Raw genomic sequence first — 15513 nt, forward strand, 5'->3', positions numbered from 1 at the left:
GATCGTGCAATCTGAGCTCTGTGAAGACAGACAGCCTAGGGCAGAGAAAAAGTGCTGGTCAGGCATGAGAGATTGTTTAGAGTTCAGCCCTGCCAATAACCACCTATGGAACTTGGTTGAGTCATTTAAACTCTTTGGACCTCATAATTCCAATAATAATTATGATAAAAATGAAACTTCACTGTCACCACCGCCAGCACCCCACCCCACCACTGCTATGGGCATCACTATTACAAAACAAGGACTACCATGTACAGGCATCATTTGCTGGCAGACACTGAGCTAAGAGCTTTTAGCACCTCATCCTACTTAATCCTCACAACACCACCAGGAAGGACTGAGGCACAAGGAGGTTTAGTAACTTTCCTAGGTGGTGAAGTCAGTGGGTTATGCCAGACGGCCTTTAATCCTATGCATCCCACAGCCTCTTTTATGTTCTGAAACAGGTGGTGATCAATAAACATGCTTTGAGTTAAGAAGAGAAAATCACTACCCTCTCCATTGGCACCCCTCTCCCAAGCTTTAAGAGATGCAAAATGACACTCAGACATCTGTAAACATACACAAGTAGCGAGAACTGGCTCCTCAACTCTCTTAAGCAGGAGTGCGATTACTTCAGCTTCAAGTATGTATGGATTTTGTTCCACTGAGGAGGTTGTCTCAAAAGGTTAACTTTTGGGAATTGTCTCTTAAGATGTTATTCCTAAGTCATCCATCCCCCTCCCCCCACCTTCTTTCCTGTCATGCAGAGAATGTAGTCTTTGTGTCACTTCTTAATAAATGGTTTGCTATTAAGGAATCATTACAGTAATGTGGGCTATTGGAAGAAAGGGGTTACTTTAGTAGCCAACCCTCTTAATGACCTGCTCTTCTGTACACATTAGTAGTTGGATAAGGTTGTGGTTATTGAACTTCTGCCATCCACCAGAGACAATCTGCCCAGGCTTGCACTGTTGGAAAGAGAAGATGATGGGGGGGAAAAAAATTCTATCCAAAATTTCAAGCTACTCTGCCTGGGAGATGACAGTGCACCGAGCTTACGACTTGCTCAATGGGAATCAATGGGGGGCAGTAACTAAATGACAGGTGTGCCCAGCCTATGGCTAATGGCATATCTTCCCTGAGGCTGCTTTCAGTGGGATTCACCAAATATGTATGGAGCAGCTTGAATGTGGCTGGTGCTGCTCCAGATGCTTGAGAACCATCAGTGACAAGAACTGTAAGAACACTTGCCCATGTGGGACTTGGTTTAGTGATTAATAGTCATTGCTGGCCCATCCTCACATCTGCAGGGCAACGGAAGTAGGTGGAATAATGGCCAATAGGCATCTCCCCAAAAAAGACTAGCAGGATTTTGTACTCAATTTCCAACTTATAAAATTACTACCGAAAGAAAAAGAGAAGTATATTTCTCTCTTGATTCCATCATCTAATGCACTCACTAAGACTTTGGGAACTTGTAAGGCTGGGGTGGGGTGGGCTGGAGGGGGAGAGTCCAACAACAGCACACAGTTCTTTGGGCCCAGCACAATTTAGCGTTGTTTTGCATTCTAGTGGCAAAGATCTTGTAAGAAAGTCCATGTCACTGGCACAAAAGGAGTGAACATGGGAAAATACTTGTTCTTCTTTCTATCAAAGGCACAGTTGTAAACGCACAATGCTATGAAAACTCAAGCAAATCTGGAATCATCGTTAAAGGGAATTAACTTGGAAAGTAATTTATAGCAAAAAAATTCAACTCCTTTGTTATCTTCCTTTTACCATAATATGCTTCCTGAACACTGCCTATGAGAGAGGGCTTTTAGAAAGAAAAAAAAAAAAGTATTGTAAAATTAACTCATTTTATCAATTTGTGCTCTCGGCCAGAGTTTCCTGACTGTGGCTACAAGGGGCTGTAAAACTGATGAATTTGCATGGAAAAAGAAACCAGTGTAAGTAATTTGTGTAAGAGGGAACGCGGACATAGACTGCTATAATTCAGACACCCTGCAGATAGCAGACTGCTGCAGCGTGAGCAGTTATGGGTTAGAAAAATGACCACACTGCAGTCAGTCTGACTTGAATGGAAATCAATCATAGAGGTACTTTCTCTGCAGCTTCTATGCCACGGTCTTCAGCAACTCCTTTGCCAAGCAGATTTCTGGTCTGTAAACTGTGTGCTGATCTCCTTTTCTCTGCTCTTCCTTTCCGAAAGCTCTGACCCAATGCAGGCTAGGAGTATGTTTTTCCGGAATGGAATGTAAAAGAAAGGCACTGGACTAAAACAAGGGTTTCCCTCTATGTGACAATGAACTTCCCTGCTATTGTAAGATTGAAGCAATGCTTTTTATGAAACGTAGTACTAGGTGCCAAAAGCCAGCAGAATTTTTAACCCCCTCGAAGGCATCTGCTAAGTTAAAGCATCGTTTTCACACATTCACGTTTCGAGACACGAGGTTTATGGTGGCAGAGAAGTTAAACAGAGGAATTTGTATTTCTTTTTTTTCTTTTTCTTTTTTGGTTTTTTTTAGGGATGCACCATCCACAGCATATGCAGGTTTCCAGGCTAGGGGTGGAACCAGAGCTGTAGCCACTGGCCTACACCACAGCCACAGCAACACCAGATCCAAGCCACATCCAGAAACTACACCACAGCTCATGAAAATGCTGGATGCTTAACCCACTGAGTGAAGACTGGGATCAAACCTGCGTTCTCATGGATACTAGTCAGATTCGTTTCCACTGAGCCACAAAGGGAACTCTGGAATTTGTATTTCTGAAAAGTGTTTTCCTTTTTACTAAAACCAGAAGGATTCACTGATACCCTCTTCCTCCCCACTGTGAACATGAAGGTGGTTTATCCTTGATAGATAATTATTGTGAGTTCAATGTGTAAATAAAGTGTATTCCGGCACTTTATTGCCATAAAGCCCAGCCTTGGGTTGCAATAAACTTACATATCTACTCTATAAAGGAAGGAACTTTCCTACTTATTCCTGCATTCTCTTCAGCTCACAGTAATATATTACACATCCAAATGTTTATTGAACTGAACTAAAATTACATAAGCTTGTTAATGAAAAATGGCTGAGAACGAATATTTATTGAGCATTTATTATACGCCAGGCAAGGAGGTAGTTGTTTTACCTGAATTATCTCATTTCATCCTTGCATGGGAACATGAAATATGTATTTGTATTATTCTCATTTACAAATGAGAAAATGTGCTGGGAGGTTAAGTAACACAATCAAGGTCACACAGTTAAATATGTGACAGAGCTGGGATTTGAACCCAGATGTCTCTAGATACCCACCTGAAAAAACAGAGGTGAAACCCACATTTCTAGTTTCCTTGTCTTTCCTTTGCGCAGGTTACTGGGGAGATGAATTCAATAAGACTTAAATCGAAAAATGGTAACTGGCAAGAGGTCTATCTCATTGTCCTCCTTATCACTTCTTTGTTTTTACAGGTCTTTAGCGTTCCCAGCGTCAGGCAGTGCTTCACTGGGTCAAGGGCCTGGTCCAGCAGAGCAACCCCAACCCACGTTGGGATGGGCAGTGCTGACGGATCTCCTGCATTAGTGGGCTCTGCCTTTGAGACTGAAATTGATTTTCTGCATTTTAGAGTATCATCTCGTCTTAGCTTTTGGCTGAGGTCAAATGTGGTACCCGTTTAGTATCTGATACAGCCTCAGCCATGGGATTAAGTCTTCCCTGACAGGGGATGGATCTGATGGCTTAAGAGGTCTTTTCACCACAATGATCTATAAAAAAGGGAAGGGCTTCTAAACGTAAGCCCCATAACCAAGAGTACGCTGGGACTATGTGACCATTAGCTATTAGGGAACCAAACCATGTCAACAGAGTCCCATCCCAGCAACCTACAAATCCAGCTGTCTTCAATAATAGTTCGCAATATTTTCACTAAGAAACTGTTTAATTTTTTTCCTCCTTCATCTACTGAAAAATCTTGGGTGTTAATATGTACTCATACCAATCACATACTGGATTAACTCAATTCCAGTATTTGACCTAATATGTAGCTTTGCACAGGATGAACCCTACCGATCATCTCATCCTAGACCTTCCTGTAGGATCATCAGCAACAGTCTTTGTAATCCTCAAGCTGGTTAGGACAATATATTCCAGCCAAAATCTCAATAATATTTGTGATCTTATTGTGGGGGCAATAAGGCTTCTGGAAATCCAAAAAATGCCTTTTAGCTCCCTGCTGTTACCTACTGCATATGAATATCTGTTCTTTAAAAATTGAGGCTATTGAGTGCATAAATAAAGATTTGCTAAAAACCACATGGGCCGCATGCTGGAATTTTTTTTGTCCATAATGTAAAGAGAAAGCAAAAATTTCAAATACTGTAGATCTAAATACTTCTTAAATACTTTAATAAACATAAGGACAATGTGGCTGGCCACTTACAAGGTTGTTAACATGTCAGCATTAGAATGAGAACCTTTAAATATCTTGTTATCCACTCTACAGCCTGGTAGAGAAATTTCCAGAATAATGCAGAAGCATAGGCTTTGGCTGAAAACGTGAGGAATAAGAATTTCCTGGCTTCCTAAAGCAGATGAACTAGATTGAGTATTGGCATGCCCTTACTCTCTCAGAATAACTAACTTTGAAGGGGTCATCACTAGAATGGTCCTTCTAATAAACTCATTTTCAGAACACGAATTCTAAAACCAGTCCTTCTTAATTTATACCATACACACTTAGCACATACAGACACACACACATACGTATTTAACAAATTTGCTGGTACTGTGGTCAGCTCAAGAACCGGCTCTAAGTGAAACATCCAGGACAGAGACTTTGTTCAATAACAATCATAGAAGTTACCATTGATGAACTTCTACTATAGGCTAGACACTTGACATTTCTCACTTCATCCTTGAAACACTCCTGAAAGATACTTCTATTTCTAGCACTCAGACTTAGACCTAGCAAACAATTGGTATTTAAGAAATCTTTGCTTCCAAAAATTTATATGGAACAGCAAAAGACCCAGAATTGCCAAAGCAATCCTGAGAAACAAAAACCAAGCAGGAGGCATAACTCTCCCAGACGTCAAGAAATATTACAAAGCCACAGTCATCAAAACAGCATGGTACTGGTATCAAAACAGACAGACACACCAATGGAACAGAATAGAGAACCCGGAAATAAACCCTGACACCTATGGTCAATTAATCTTTGACAAGGGAGGCAAGAACATAAAATGGGAAAAAGAAAGTCTATTCAGCAAGCATTGCTGGGAAACCTGGACAGCTGCATGCAAAGCAAGGAAACTAGAACACACCCTCACGCCATGCACAAAAATAAACTCCAAATGGCTGAAAGACTTAAATATAAGACAGGACACCATCAAACTCCTAGAAGAGAACACAGGCCAAACACTCTCTGACATCAACATCATGAATATTTTCTCAGGTCAGTCTCCCAAAGCACTAGAAATAAGAACAAAAATAAACCCATGGGACCTCATCAAACTGAAAAGCTTTTGCACAGCAAAGGAAACCCCAAAGAAAACAAAAAGACAACTTACAGAATGGGAGAAAACAGTTTCAAATGATGCAACGGACAAGGGCTTAATCTCCAGAATATATAAGCAACTTATACAACCCAACTGCAAAAAAGCCAACAACCCAATGGAAAAATGGGCAAAAGACCTGGATAGACTGTTCTCCAAGGAAGATATACAGATGGCCAGCAAACACATGAAAAAATGCTCAACATCCCTGATTATGAGAGAAATGCAAATCAAAACTACCACGAGATACCACCTCTCACCAGTCAGAATGGCCCTCATTAATAAGTCCACCAATAACAAGGGCTAGAGGGGGTGTGGAGAAAAGGGAACCCCCCTGCACTGTTGGTGGGAATGGTTTAAACTGGTGCAGCCACTATGGAGAACGGTTTGGAGATACCTTAGAAATCTATACACAGAACTTCCATATGACCCCGCAATCCCACTCTTGGGCATCTATCCGGACAAAACTCTCCTTAAAGGAGACACATGCACCCGCATGTTCATTGCAGCACTATTCGCAATAGCCAGGACATGGAAACAACCCAAATGTCCATCAACAGAGGATTGAATTAGGAAGATGTGGTATAGATACACAATGGAATACTACTCAGCCAGAAAAAAGAATGACATAGTGCCATTTGCGGCAACATGGATGGAACTAGAGACTCTCATACTCAGTGAAATGAGTCAGAAAGACAAAGACAAATACCATATGCTATCACCTATAACTGGAATCTAATATCCAGCACAAATGAACCTCTCCACAGAAAAGAAAATCATGGACTTGGAGAAGAGACTTGTGGCTGCCTGATGGGAGGGGGAGGGAGTGGGAGGGATCGGGAGGTTGGGGTTATCAGACACAACTTAGAATAGATTTACAAGGAGATCCTGCTGAGTAGCACTGAGAACTATGTCTAGATACTCAGATTGCAACAGAACAAAGGGTGGGGGGAGAAAAATGTAAATGTAATGTATACATGTAAGGATAACTTGATCCCCTTGCTATACAGTGGGAAAATAAAATAAAAAATAAAGAAAGAAAGAAATAAAAAGAAATCTTTGCTGACTAAATAAATGATGGGTACCTATAAGGAAAACGAAGCTGGGCAGGGGGTAAACCTTTCCCAAAGTCACCTGGCAGAGCAGATGCCCAGCTCTATTATCCTGGACTATTTTATGATACCATGATGCCATCTTGCATGTAGGTATTATATATTATACATAGAAAGAATTACCTAGAAAAGATTAAAAACAGATGAATATATGAAAAGAGATCATGATAACAAAAGGGCATGTACATCAAGGTGTTAGGTGTTTTGCTCCTCCTGGAATCAAATCTTTATGATAAAGAAGTAAATTTAGCAGGAGCTTTAGCTAAGGAAAGAAAACAAGAGGTCCTCTAAATCTTGCCATGAAAACTCACTGCTAACTCTAACCAGGAAGGCTGTAGGTGTACGAGTACAACAGAAAGGGGTTTGGGGTGAGTAGATGCAAACAATTACATTTAGATTGGCGAGACAACAGGGTCCTACTGTACAGCACAGGGAACTATATCCAATCTCCTGGGAAAGACCATGATGGAAAAGACGATTAAAAAGTGTATATATGTGTGTGTGTGTGTGTATATATATATATTACATATTATATATATATATGAAACTGAGTCACTTTGCTGTACAGCAGAAATTGACATACTGCAAACCAACTATAAATTAAAAAAATAAAGGATGGGACTTCATGCATTTAGCACTGACTGATGGGTCTGCTAATGTGAAGCTTGTGCTTACTGTGGCTCTAATTTTAGCCGACACGGTGGTCATACCACTGCCAGGACATACGCCAAACACGGTATATATGCACATTTCAATTCGTAGGAAAGGGAGGGACACCTTTTACTTTATGTGATTCTTTCTCTAGTGGGTGAGGAGAGTAGGACAAATAAAAAAGAAAAAAAAAAAAAAAACCCATGTTTGGCCACACATACTGTGAGCTGGGATTCAGAAGGGAGTCATTTGACAAAAATTTCTATCACTGCCAGTTCATTCTATTTGTTGCCAGCTTTGCTGTCCAAATATTCACCCCAAATATGTCAAAGAAAATTAAAAGAAGAAAATTATATAACAAAACATCCTTCTGAACTAATTCAATTTCAGTATTTATTTTGAAAATTTATTGAATTATAGTAGAGGAAACCCACTAAATTAAGCTGGCCAGACTGATATTTTTCTTCCTACGAGTATGGCAATATTTATTATTTTATCTATGAGGGGTTGATTAAAACTAGAAAATAAAAACACTTGCAATGTCATCATATATTTAGAATAAGGTGGCTTAGGCAAAATGAAAAAATATATAGGGCCCGTCAGTATTTTCTATTCCATAAACTAACAGATTTTCTGGAAAAACTGCATTTTAGAGATCGGCATTATGATTTTTAAAAGAGATTCCTACTCTTTTGTCTGCTTCACACCAAAGCCTTACTCTGGAATAGGTGCCATTGACTTCTACAGATAGAAAATGTGTGATGCTCATTTTAAAATTACTAGTAGAGCCTGCTATTGACCATCTAATTATGCCGAGTTCCATTTATAAACATAGCTAACCACTAAGTTTATGGAGACTTTTTGTGCTGCTTTAATAGGATATTGATCGAGAGCATAGTTGGAGTGGACTGCCATTGAATTGTGTAATGGCAAACAAAAGGCAAGGTCACAGCCACTGTTCATGCTAGGGCTGCAGTCTATTTTTTATTATAATCTTTTTGTTTCTTCCTTTAATGCTCAAGCCCAAGTGGTTTCTTTTAGAAAGAAGAGGTTGCATAAGAATACAGCCTTAGTTTAAAAAATAATTTCCAGGCCATGATCAGAGGTGAACCAATGGGCCACTTGTTTAGAAAAGAAAGTTTCAAATCTGCTCTACTTTAGCAAAGACCTAAAATCCTGCACATCTTTAAATGGCATCCCAAAGGACTGGGACATCCAGAATCTCTTATCCTACACCAATTTCCTTTGAGTCCGTCTTTGCAAGAACATTTTGTAATTTTCAAGTTTGGGCTTGTTCTGTCAAAGGGCTTCATTTCCTTATTGTACCTTGGAGCCGAGTTAACTGTTGTAGAAGCTCCATCCAGGCAGGTTAGAATATTGCCAACAGCCCCTGCTAAACTGGTGGCCAGAAAACCCTAGGGTGTGGAAATGTGTCCCCAAAGACACGCAAAGGACCTAGAGCCTTAAAAGAAAACTTTAAAAATGAACTACGATTGAGATCTTGGGATTCCCGTGTGAGAACACAGAGCGCACGTTTCTAAGGCAGAAAACAGCCACTAGGGTGCCACCTCATGCCAGGCTGAGGCATACGCCTGGCTCCATTCACTCCCACTCTCCATTGACAAACAGCTCGGGAATCCTGTAGCCACCCAGCAGCTTAGCTTTGTGGCAGAGCCAGGACAATTCAGCTGCTGGATTTTAATAGATTCTGCAGCACTGCAACAGGAACCCAAAATCAGTCTGGGTAACTGAGAGTGCTTTTCACACCCAAAGACTCTAAGGCTGGCCACAGCGTACTGAGAACCCTGGCTTTTCAAAATTCCAGGGCCATGAAGTCATCCCCAGCCACGAAGTTTACTTAACCCTTGCAGCCGACTTGGGGGTACAAACCACTGCCAGAAAATTAGAACCCGCCAGGCCAGAGTCACAATGGCCTGTGTGTATTTGCGGTTTTCCTCTTTCCCAGTGAAGTATTTAAGGTTTCGGAGTCACTCCACCAACTTCAAGTCAAAGAGTCAGCACTTTAGAAGGAAATGGGCAGAAGTACTGGATTTTTTTCAGAAGGATTTTCTGGGTTTCTCCCAGGAAGGATATTTGACAGCCTCAAAGCACACACTCCGAGGAAAACACTGGTACAAAATAAACAAGCGTGGGGGCTGACAGAGAGCTAGCTAAGCGGCGTCATGTAGCAGCCAGTAGAGTGGGCTCTCTTTGCAGCAACTTCATAGGAAAGAGACCCATCTGAAAATGCTTCTAGAAGGCTTTGTTTGAAAATGCAGCATCATGTAAGAGCCATTTCAACAGATGGTTCCTGTCTCTTTCCCCAGAGTATTATGCTAAAACAACTTTAGCGATTCTGAACTTCATTGTTAGCACTTGTAAACCCCCTCCCCCAGAGCAGAGACGTCTCTCTTTCTCTCTGGCGCGGTGTCTCGTGGTCTGCATTTCGCCCTGCCTCCCCCGGCACAAAGTGATAAATAACCAGAACTATTTTCAGATGGTCCTAGCACATGCGGGAAAAGGTAGGAGGAGAATGAATATGTTTGCTTTTATGCTGTACAGTATTCTCTTTGCTGCTAAGTGAAACAGAACTCTCCTTTCTTGCCTTTCATCGACTCTGGATGATGCAAAAAATTAAAAGGTGGCTAGGCAGGAGGCAAGGGTGAGAGGGGAACAAGTGGTGGGAGCCGGCAGCAGGAGCCCCTGATTTCCCACAGCCCCCGCGCATCCGAGCAGGATCATTTAATGTCAGGCCACCTTGTCGCTTGACCCTCACGTCTCAACGTGTGAGGCTAAGCCGGCAGCTTTCTCTTGAGTTTCTCTGCCACTGCCACCCTTTAGTAACACGATTATAAACAACAAACTTAGCACATAGTTATTTCAGTAAATCCTCATGAGGAAATACCGAAATAGCATCTCCCTCCTCTATTAAAGTTAAAAGGAGGAAAACTAAAAACAGAAACTAACTGGAAACCTGGGGAAAGTCAATATTTACATTCGCAAATTTAAAAACTGAATTGGAAAGATCCAGAAAGAGGGAGGATTTTCAAGCTAAGGCCACCTTTAGTGTGAAATTTCCGGGCCGTGTATGTGGTCAGGTCGGTGTGACTGGGGGGAAGTGGGTGGAACTGGCATAGGTTAAGAGGAAGTTAAGGAGAAATCTGTGACGAAGTGGAAGAAACTCTATGACATTGAGACCCTTAGAAACATCCCGGTAAGAGGCTAAATTAGAGAAAGATCATGGGTTGGGAGGGTGGGAAGATGGCTAGCGGGAAGACAGGTGGTTTTTAAGGAAATGAGACTATTCCGCATGGTACTGCAATCATTAGATCCATTCTTCAAAACCCAGAGATTATACAGCACAAAGAATGACCCCTAACGAAAACTACAGACTTTAGGTAATAATAATGTATCAATATCAGCTCATCCATTGTAATAAACATACCACACTAACAAAACATGTTAGTAATAGGGGAAACTGAGGAGCAGTGGCTATATTGAAATTCTGTACTTTCTGTTAACCTCTAACTATAAACCTAAACTTCCCTTAAAAAAAAAAAAAAAAAGCCTATTCATTAAAAAAAAAATCAAACCTGAAAACAAATTCAGGAAAAACTGTTGTAATTAAGTATTTTGCTTGTTTTGGTTTATCTGAAAATCATTTTACTTTTTTTACTACACAAATTAATAATCAGAAGGTTTATCAACTCTAACAAGAAATGCTAATTTAATAAAAAGGCAGAAACTTTGGACTTAGTTCTATAATGCACTTAGTTATAGGAGAGGTCATGACAAAACCCTCTGCAGTGAGCTAGCTGAGTATTGCAAAGTGAAAAGCGCAAATTTCTCAACTTTGTGCATCACCATGTCCTTTATCTATAAAAAGGGACAATGACAGCAGTCCAGAAGACTGAGCGAGGTCATGTTTACAAGGTGCCTAGCACAATGCCTGGTACTTGGTAAAGCTTGATAAACGCTGGCTACGGTCATTTTTCATATTAATGTTGCATCATGCTCCTACCAGGGCTCACATCACGCACTTAATCAACTGAGAGGCCACTTAGCTTATTTCTATCCCAAGGCTGCAGAAGGCACCCAGCTCACTTATCTGGAAAAAGTGTCCACTACACCTCTGAAATGGATGCTTAGCTCTTCTGCTGTGGGGAAGGGAGCAGCACTGCAAAGGAGGTTAAGGATTTTGACTCCATCATGTGGCCTGAGCTTACGTCTTTCAGAAAGATGTGAGGGTGAGGAAACACGAGCTGGGGGATCCTGCCCTGGGTGGCCAAGGCGATCTTGAGACACAGACCCCAACAACCCTGGATTAAAGATCTGCAGGAGGGAGGGGGCTCTGGATGGCAGTTTGGCCTGAAGCCATGGTTTAGCTGACACAGCCCAGTCCCACTCTTGCCAAACAGTTTCAGTCAGCACGAGGCCATGTGTGAGTGCGTCCTAGAGCGATTACACAGCAGTGTGCAGAATCGAAAAGCATTCAAGAGCCGAAGGACGCTCACGATGCCAGGCATCAGCAACACAGCTCTCTAAACGGGCCAGGAAACAGACCAGGGCCCGCTGCAGATTCAGTATGTGGTCTGGCCCCACCCCCAGGCAATCTTGAAGGCAGGTGGAGAAATCCCTTGGCAACCATGCTATGGTGGACTGAACAGAAGCCTAGTCAAGTTGGGAACTGCTAGGCCTTGGGCTTTAAGACCTTAAAGGGACACAGAGAGAGTGGAGGTGGGGTATGCTTCTGGGGATGTTCTGAGCAGTGTGGGCCGTCGCATACAAACTCCCAGACCTCAGGACACTGATGGTGACAAAGACTAAATGTAGGCATTACAGCAGCCAGGGAAGAATCAAAAAGGTCTTGTGCATCAATCTTCTTTTCACTCTTTAAGGCTATGATCAGATCCCAGGAAGGGCTTTATGAATGAACCTATGTCCCAATAATGCCATTAGGACAGGCAGACTCATCTATACACTCCCAATTACTACTATTATTAAAATTACGGGGAATACATGGGATGACGATCACTTTTAAAATTTTTTTGTCTTTTTAGGGCATATGGAAGTTCTCAGGCTAGGGGTCGAACTGGAGCTGTAGCCACCAGTCTATGCCGTGGGCACAGCAACGCTAGATCCCAGCCTCTTCTGCGACCTACACCACAGCTCACAGCAACGATGGATCCTTTAACCCGCTGAGCGAGGCCAGGGATCGAACCTGCATCTTCATGGATACTAGTTGGGCTTGTTACAGCTGAGCCATGACGGGAACTCCATGACTACTTTTTAAAAAATCTTAAAGGTGAAAAATACACATACAAATGCGTCTGTATTTGTCCATGGCAAAGGGCTGGCTAATCAGCTCTGCTTGGCACAGCACATATCCTCCCAGTTAACCAGGTACTCTCATCTCTAGCTCACTGGTTGGTACTCTGTGTACACGCCATAATATGGCAACAGCATCTTGGTTCCAAGTCATAGCCTGCTGCTCATAATGCCTCATTCTCTAGAGCTGCAACTCCCCTATCCCAGAACTTCTAGCATTAGCCCAGGGTCCCTGACTCTAGAATTCTAACACTCAGAGCTGCCTTCCTGCTGTTTTCCATCTAGTCTTGAGTTGTAGATTTCTTTAAGTTCCCTTGGGCCAGTCTAAGAGTACAGATGAGCATTACACAGACTTAGCTTAAATTCTTCCCTGCTGGTTTGACTTCAGGTAAATGACCTGACCCTCAATTTAGCACATTTGGAAAAATGAGAGCAATTTCTTATCTGGCAAGTTTATTGCAAGGATTAATGTTACATAATATACACAAACACCTAGTACAGTGCCTGGTAGATAGACTCTCTCTCCCTCTACTTCCAGATCTCCTGCCCCAACCTTGCATCTTCCTTTCTGGATTCTTAAGACATAAGAACAGACAGAACCTGAGCCTGTGTGATCAGGATGGCTCAGTTTGCTTGACCTGATATCTTGTCATGAGATTGACTTGCTTACTCGATCAGGCTTGCAAGAGTGTAATGCAGTGAGTGGAGGGTATGAACCTGAAATAAAAAATGTTTATTTTTACTCCACCTCATTCAACAAAGTATTTGATGCACTTGAAACCAATGCACAACAATGCAAATTTATCAACAAGTGGTATTTTGAAGTAGAAAGGGAATAAAAAGATCAGATTAATATTTGGTATCTTTTTTCCTTGATATTGGGACCTAGAACATTGTCAGTGTATGCTTTATTTTAATGTTAGCTAGAAACTTTTATTTTAATCCATTAATCACTACAGGCACAATGCCCAAGGCTTATGCTTTTTTCAAGGACTTGTAAAGTTGTCTGAAATGTGATGAAAATTATTATTGTTATTGTTATTTTTGGCCACTCTCAGGGCATATGGAAATTCCCTCACGAGGGATAGAATTTGAGCTGCAGCTGTGACAATGCCAGATCCTTAACCCACTCAGCCACATCAGGAACTCCATTATTATTATTTTTTTGAAGTATAGTTGTTATACTATAGATTTTGCTTTTTTAAAAAAAAATTTATCGTTTTAAATTATCAAATGCCCCCCCTTTTGTCTTTTTAGGGCCACACCCATGGCACATAGAGGTTTCCCAGCTAGGGGTCACCACAGCTCATGGGCAACGTCAGATCCTTAACCCACTGAGCAAGGCCAGGGGTCAAACCCACATTCTCATGGATGCTAGTCGGGTTTGTTAACTGCTGAGCCACGACAGGAACTCCTAAATATGCTTTTAAACAGAAACAAAGAAATGTTTTTGTAGGAAGGCAACAGTGAGTGTGTGTGTGTGTGTGTGTGTGTGTGTGTCTGTCTGTCTGTCTGTCTGTCTGTCTGTGTCTGTCTGGGGTAGGAAGAGGGAGGGGGAGAATCCTATACCTTCTCCTTGGACTGTCTGGATTATGTCATAGCAAAAATACAATCAATAAGCCTTTGATCAATGGAACAGGGTGGTGACAGGTACTCTTAATTCACTGTTGCTGGTGATTATTGACAAGCTGGTAATGATTACGCTGTACGGTGTCACTCATGCTAAGGGCATTAGCATTCTTTAAAGGTCAAAACCAAATTCTTTTAAAACGCAGAATTTCTTAGAAGTCCAGGAAGCCTCAGAATTTGTTTAAACCTGGTTCACACTATACTCTAGGGAATATGTGAGACACTCAGGGTCCCAGTTCTTTTCCTACTTCTCACATGAAAATGATCTTTCCTTTTTCCTGATTTAAATTCTTGGCTGGCAAACAAACTACGAGGCAAAATTCTTCCAATGGGCATATGATAAGGAGATTCCAAAAGCTATTTATGTCTCTAGGCGGCCTAGGCAAAAGGTAAGCAGAAACCCAAGGCAAATCTGTACCAAATCAAAGCAGAAATTATACTTACTCTGTGACACTCTTACTAGCTCAGTCACACTAAAAACACCTGATGTGACAAAACTGTCCTGGAAGCCCAAATGTCCTGGGGAAACAAAAACAAAAGAAACAAAGTGTCATAAACAGAAGACATTTGACAAGAGAATTCTAAATACTAGTTTCACTGTGATTAAAAAGGTGAAGTCTAATTTCATATTCTGCTCTAGTTAGAGTTTACGTGGGCGGGTATAGTCATTTAGTGATGTGGATGGTTTTTTGGTTTGAATCTGGAGGTTATGGAAAGCTATGACACAACAACTGGGTAATTTCTGAAATGGTTAAAAAAAAAAAAAGTTCAACAGGAAATCTGAAACAAAAGATGATTTAAAATAAATGGTTACCTTGGCTGCCCTCTGAGACCTTCACAACTGGATGAAAACAGCCTACCTCAGAATCAGCTAAGATAGCTAAATTCCATAACAGTTTTTAAACACTGGTCTCTAAAGAAACATCTGATTGGGATTAGCTATCCATTCACTCAAACCAAACAAGACTGAAACATGTTCCCTCTCATTTCTACAGGCACCAGGCAGTGAATCTTTAAAAAGCCAGAGGGCAAAAGACAAGCCCCAATCCTTGAAACCTAAGAACAAATTCTTATGAGCGCAAGTAAAAATTCAGATTTGTTTTGAGACAAGAGGTTTTTGTGGATGGGTGGGTTGAGTCTTATTATTCTTTTTTTTTTTTTTGAGAAAAGATAATAAATGGTTCAAAATGACTTAATCTTTGAAATCTATATCTGCTTAATTTTTGCCGGATAAAATTAATTTCCTTTAGGATATCTGCTAT

At 41.3% G+C, this 15513-nt stretch overlaps 1 protein-coding gene across 6 annotated transcripts in view; it reads right to left on the reverse strand.

The window, feature by feature from the left end:
- Positions 1-15513, reverse strand: part of NFIA (nuclear factor I A) — a 395772-nt gene that overhangs the window by 121039 nt on the left and 259220 nt on the right. For all 6 annotated transcript variants that reach the window (XM_021097780.1, XM_021097779.1, XM_021097784.1 and 3 more), the window contains exon 4: positions 14696-14770. In XM_021097780.1, coding sequence (XP_020953439.1) covers positions 14696-14770 — 75 coding nt within the window. The remainder of the gene's footprint in view (positions 1-14695; positions 14771-15513) is intronic.

The sequence above is a fragment of the Sus scrofa genome, chromosome 6, assembly GCF_000003025.6.
Source record: "Sus scrofa isolate TJ Tabasco breed Duroc chromosome 6, Sscrofa11.1, whole genome shotgun sequence".
NCBI lineage: Eukaryota > Metazoa > Chordata > Mammalia > Artiodactyla > Suidae > Sus > Sus scrofa.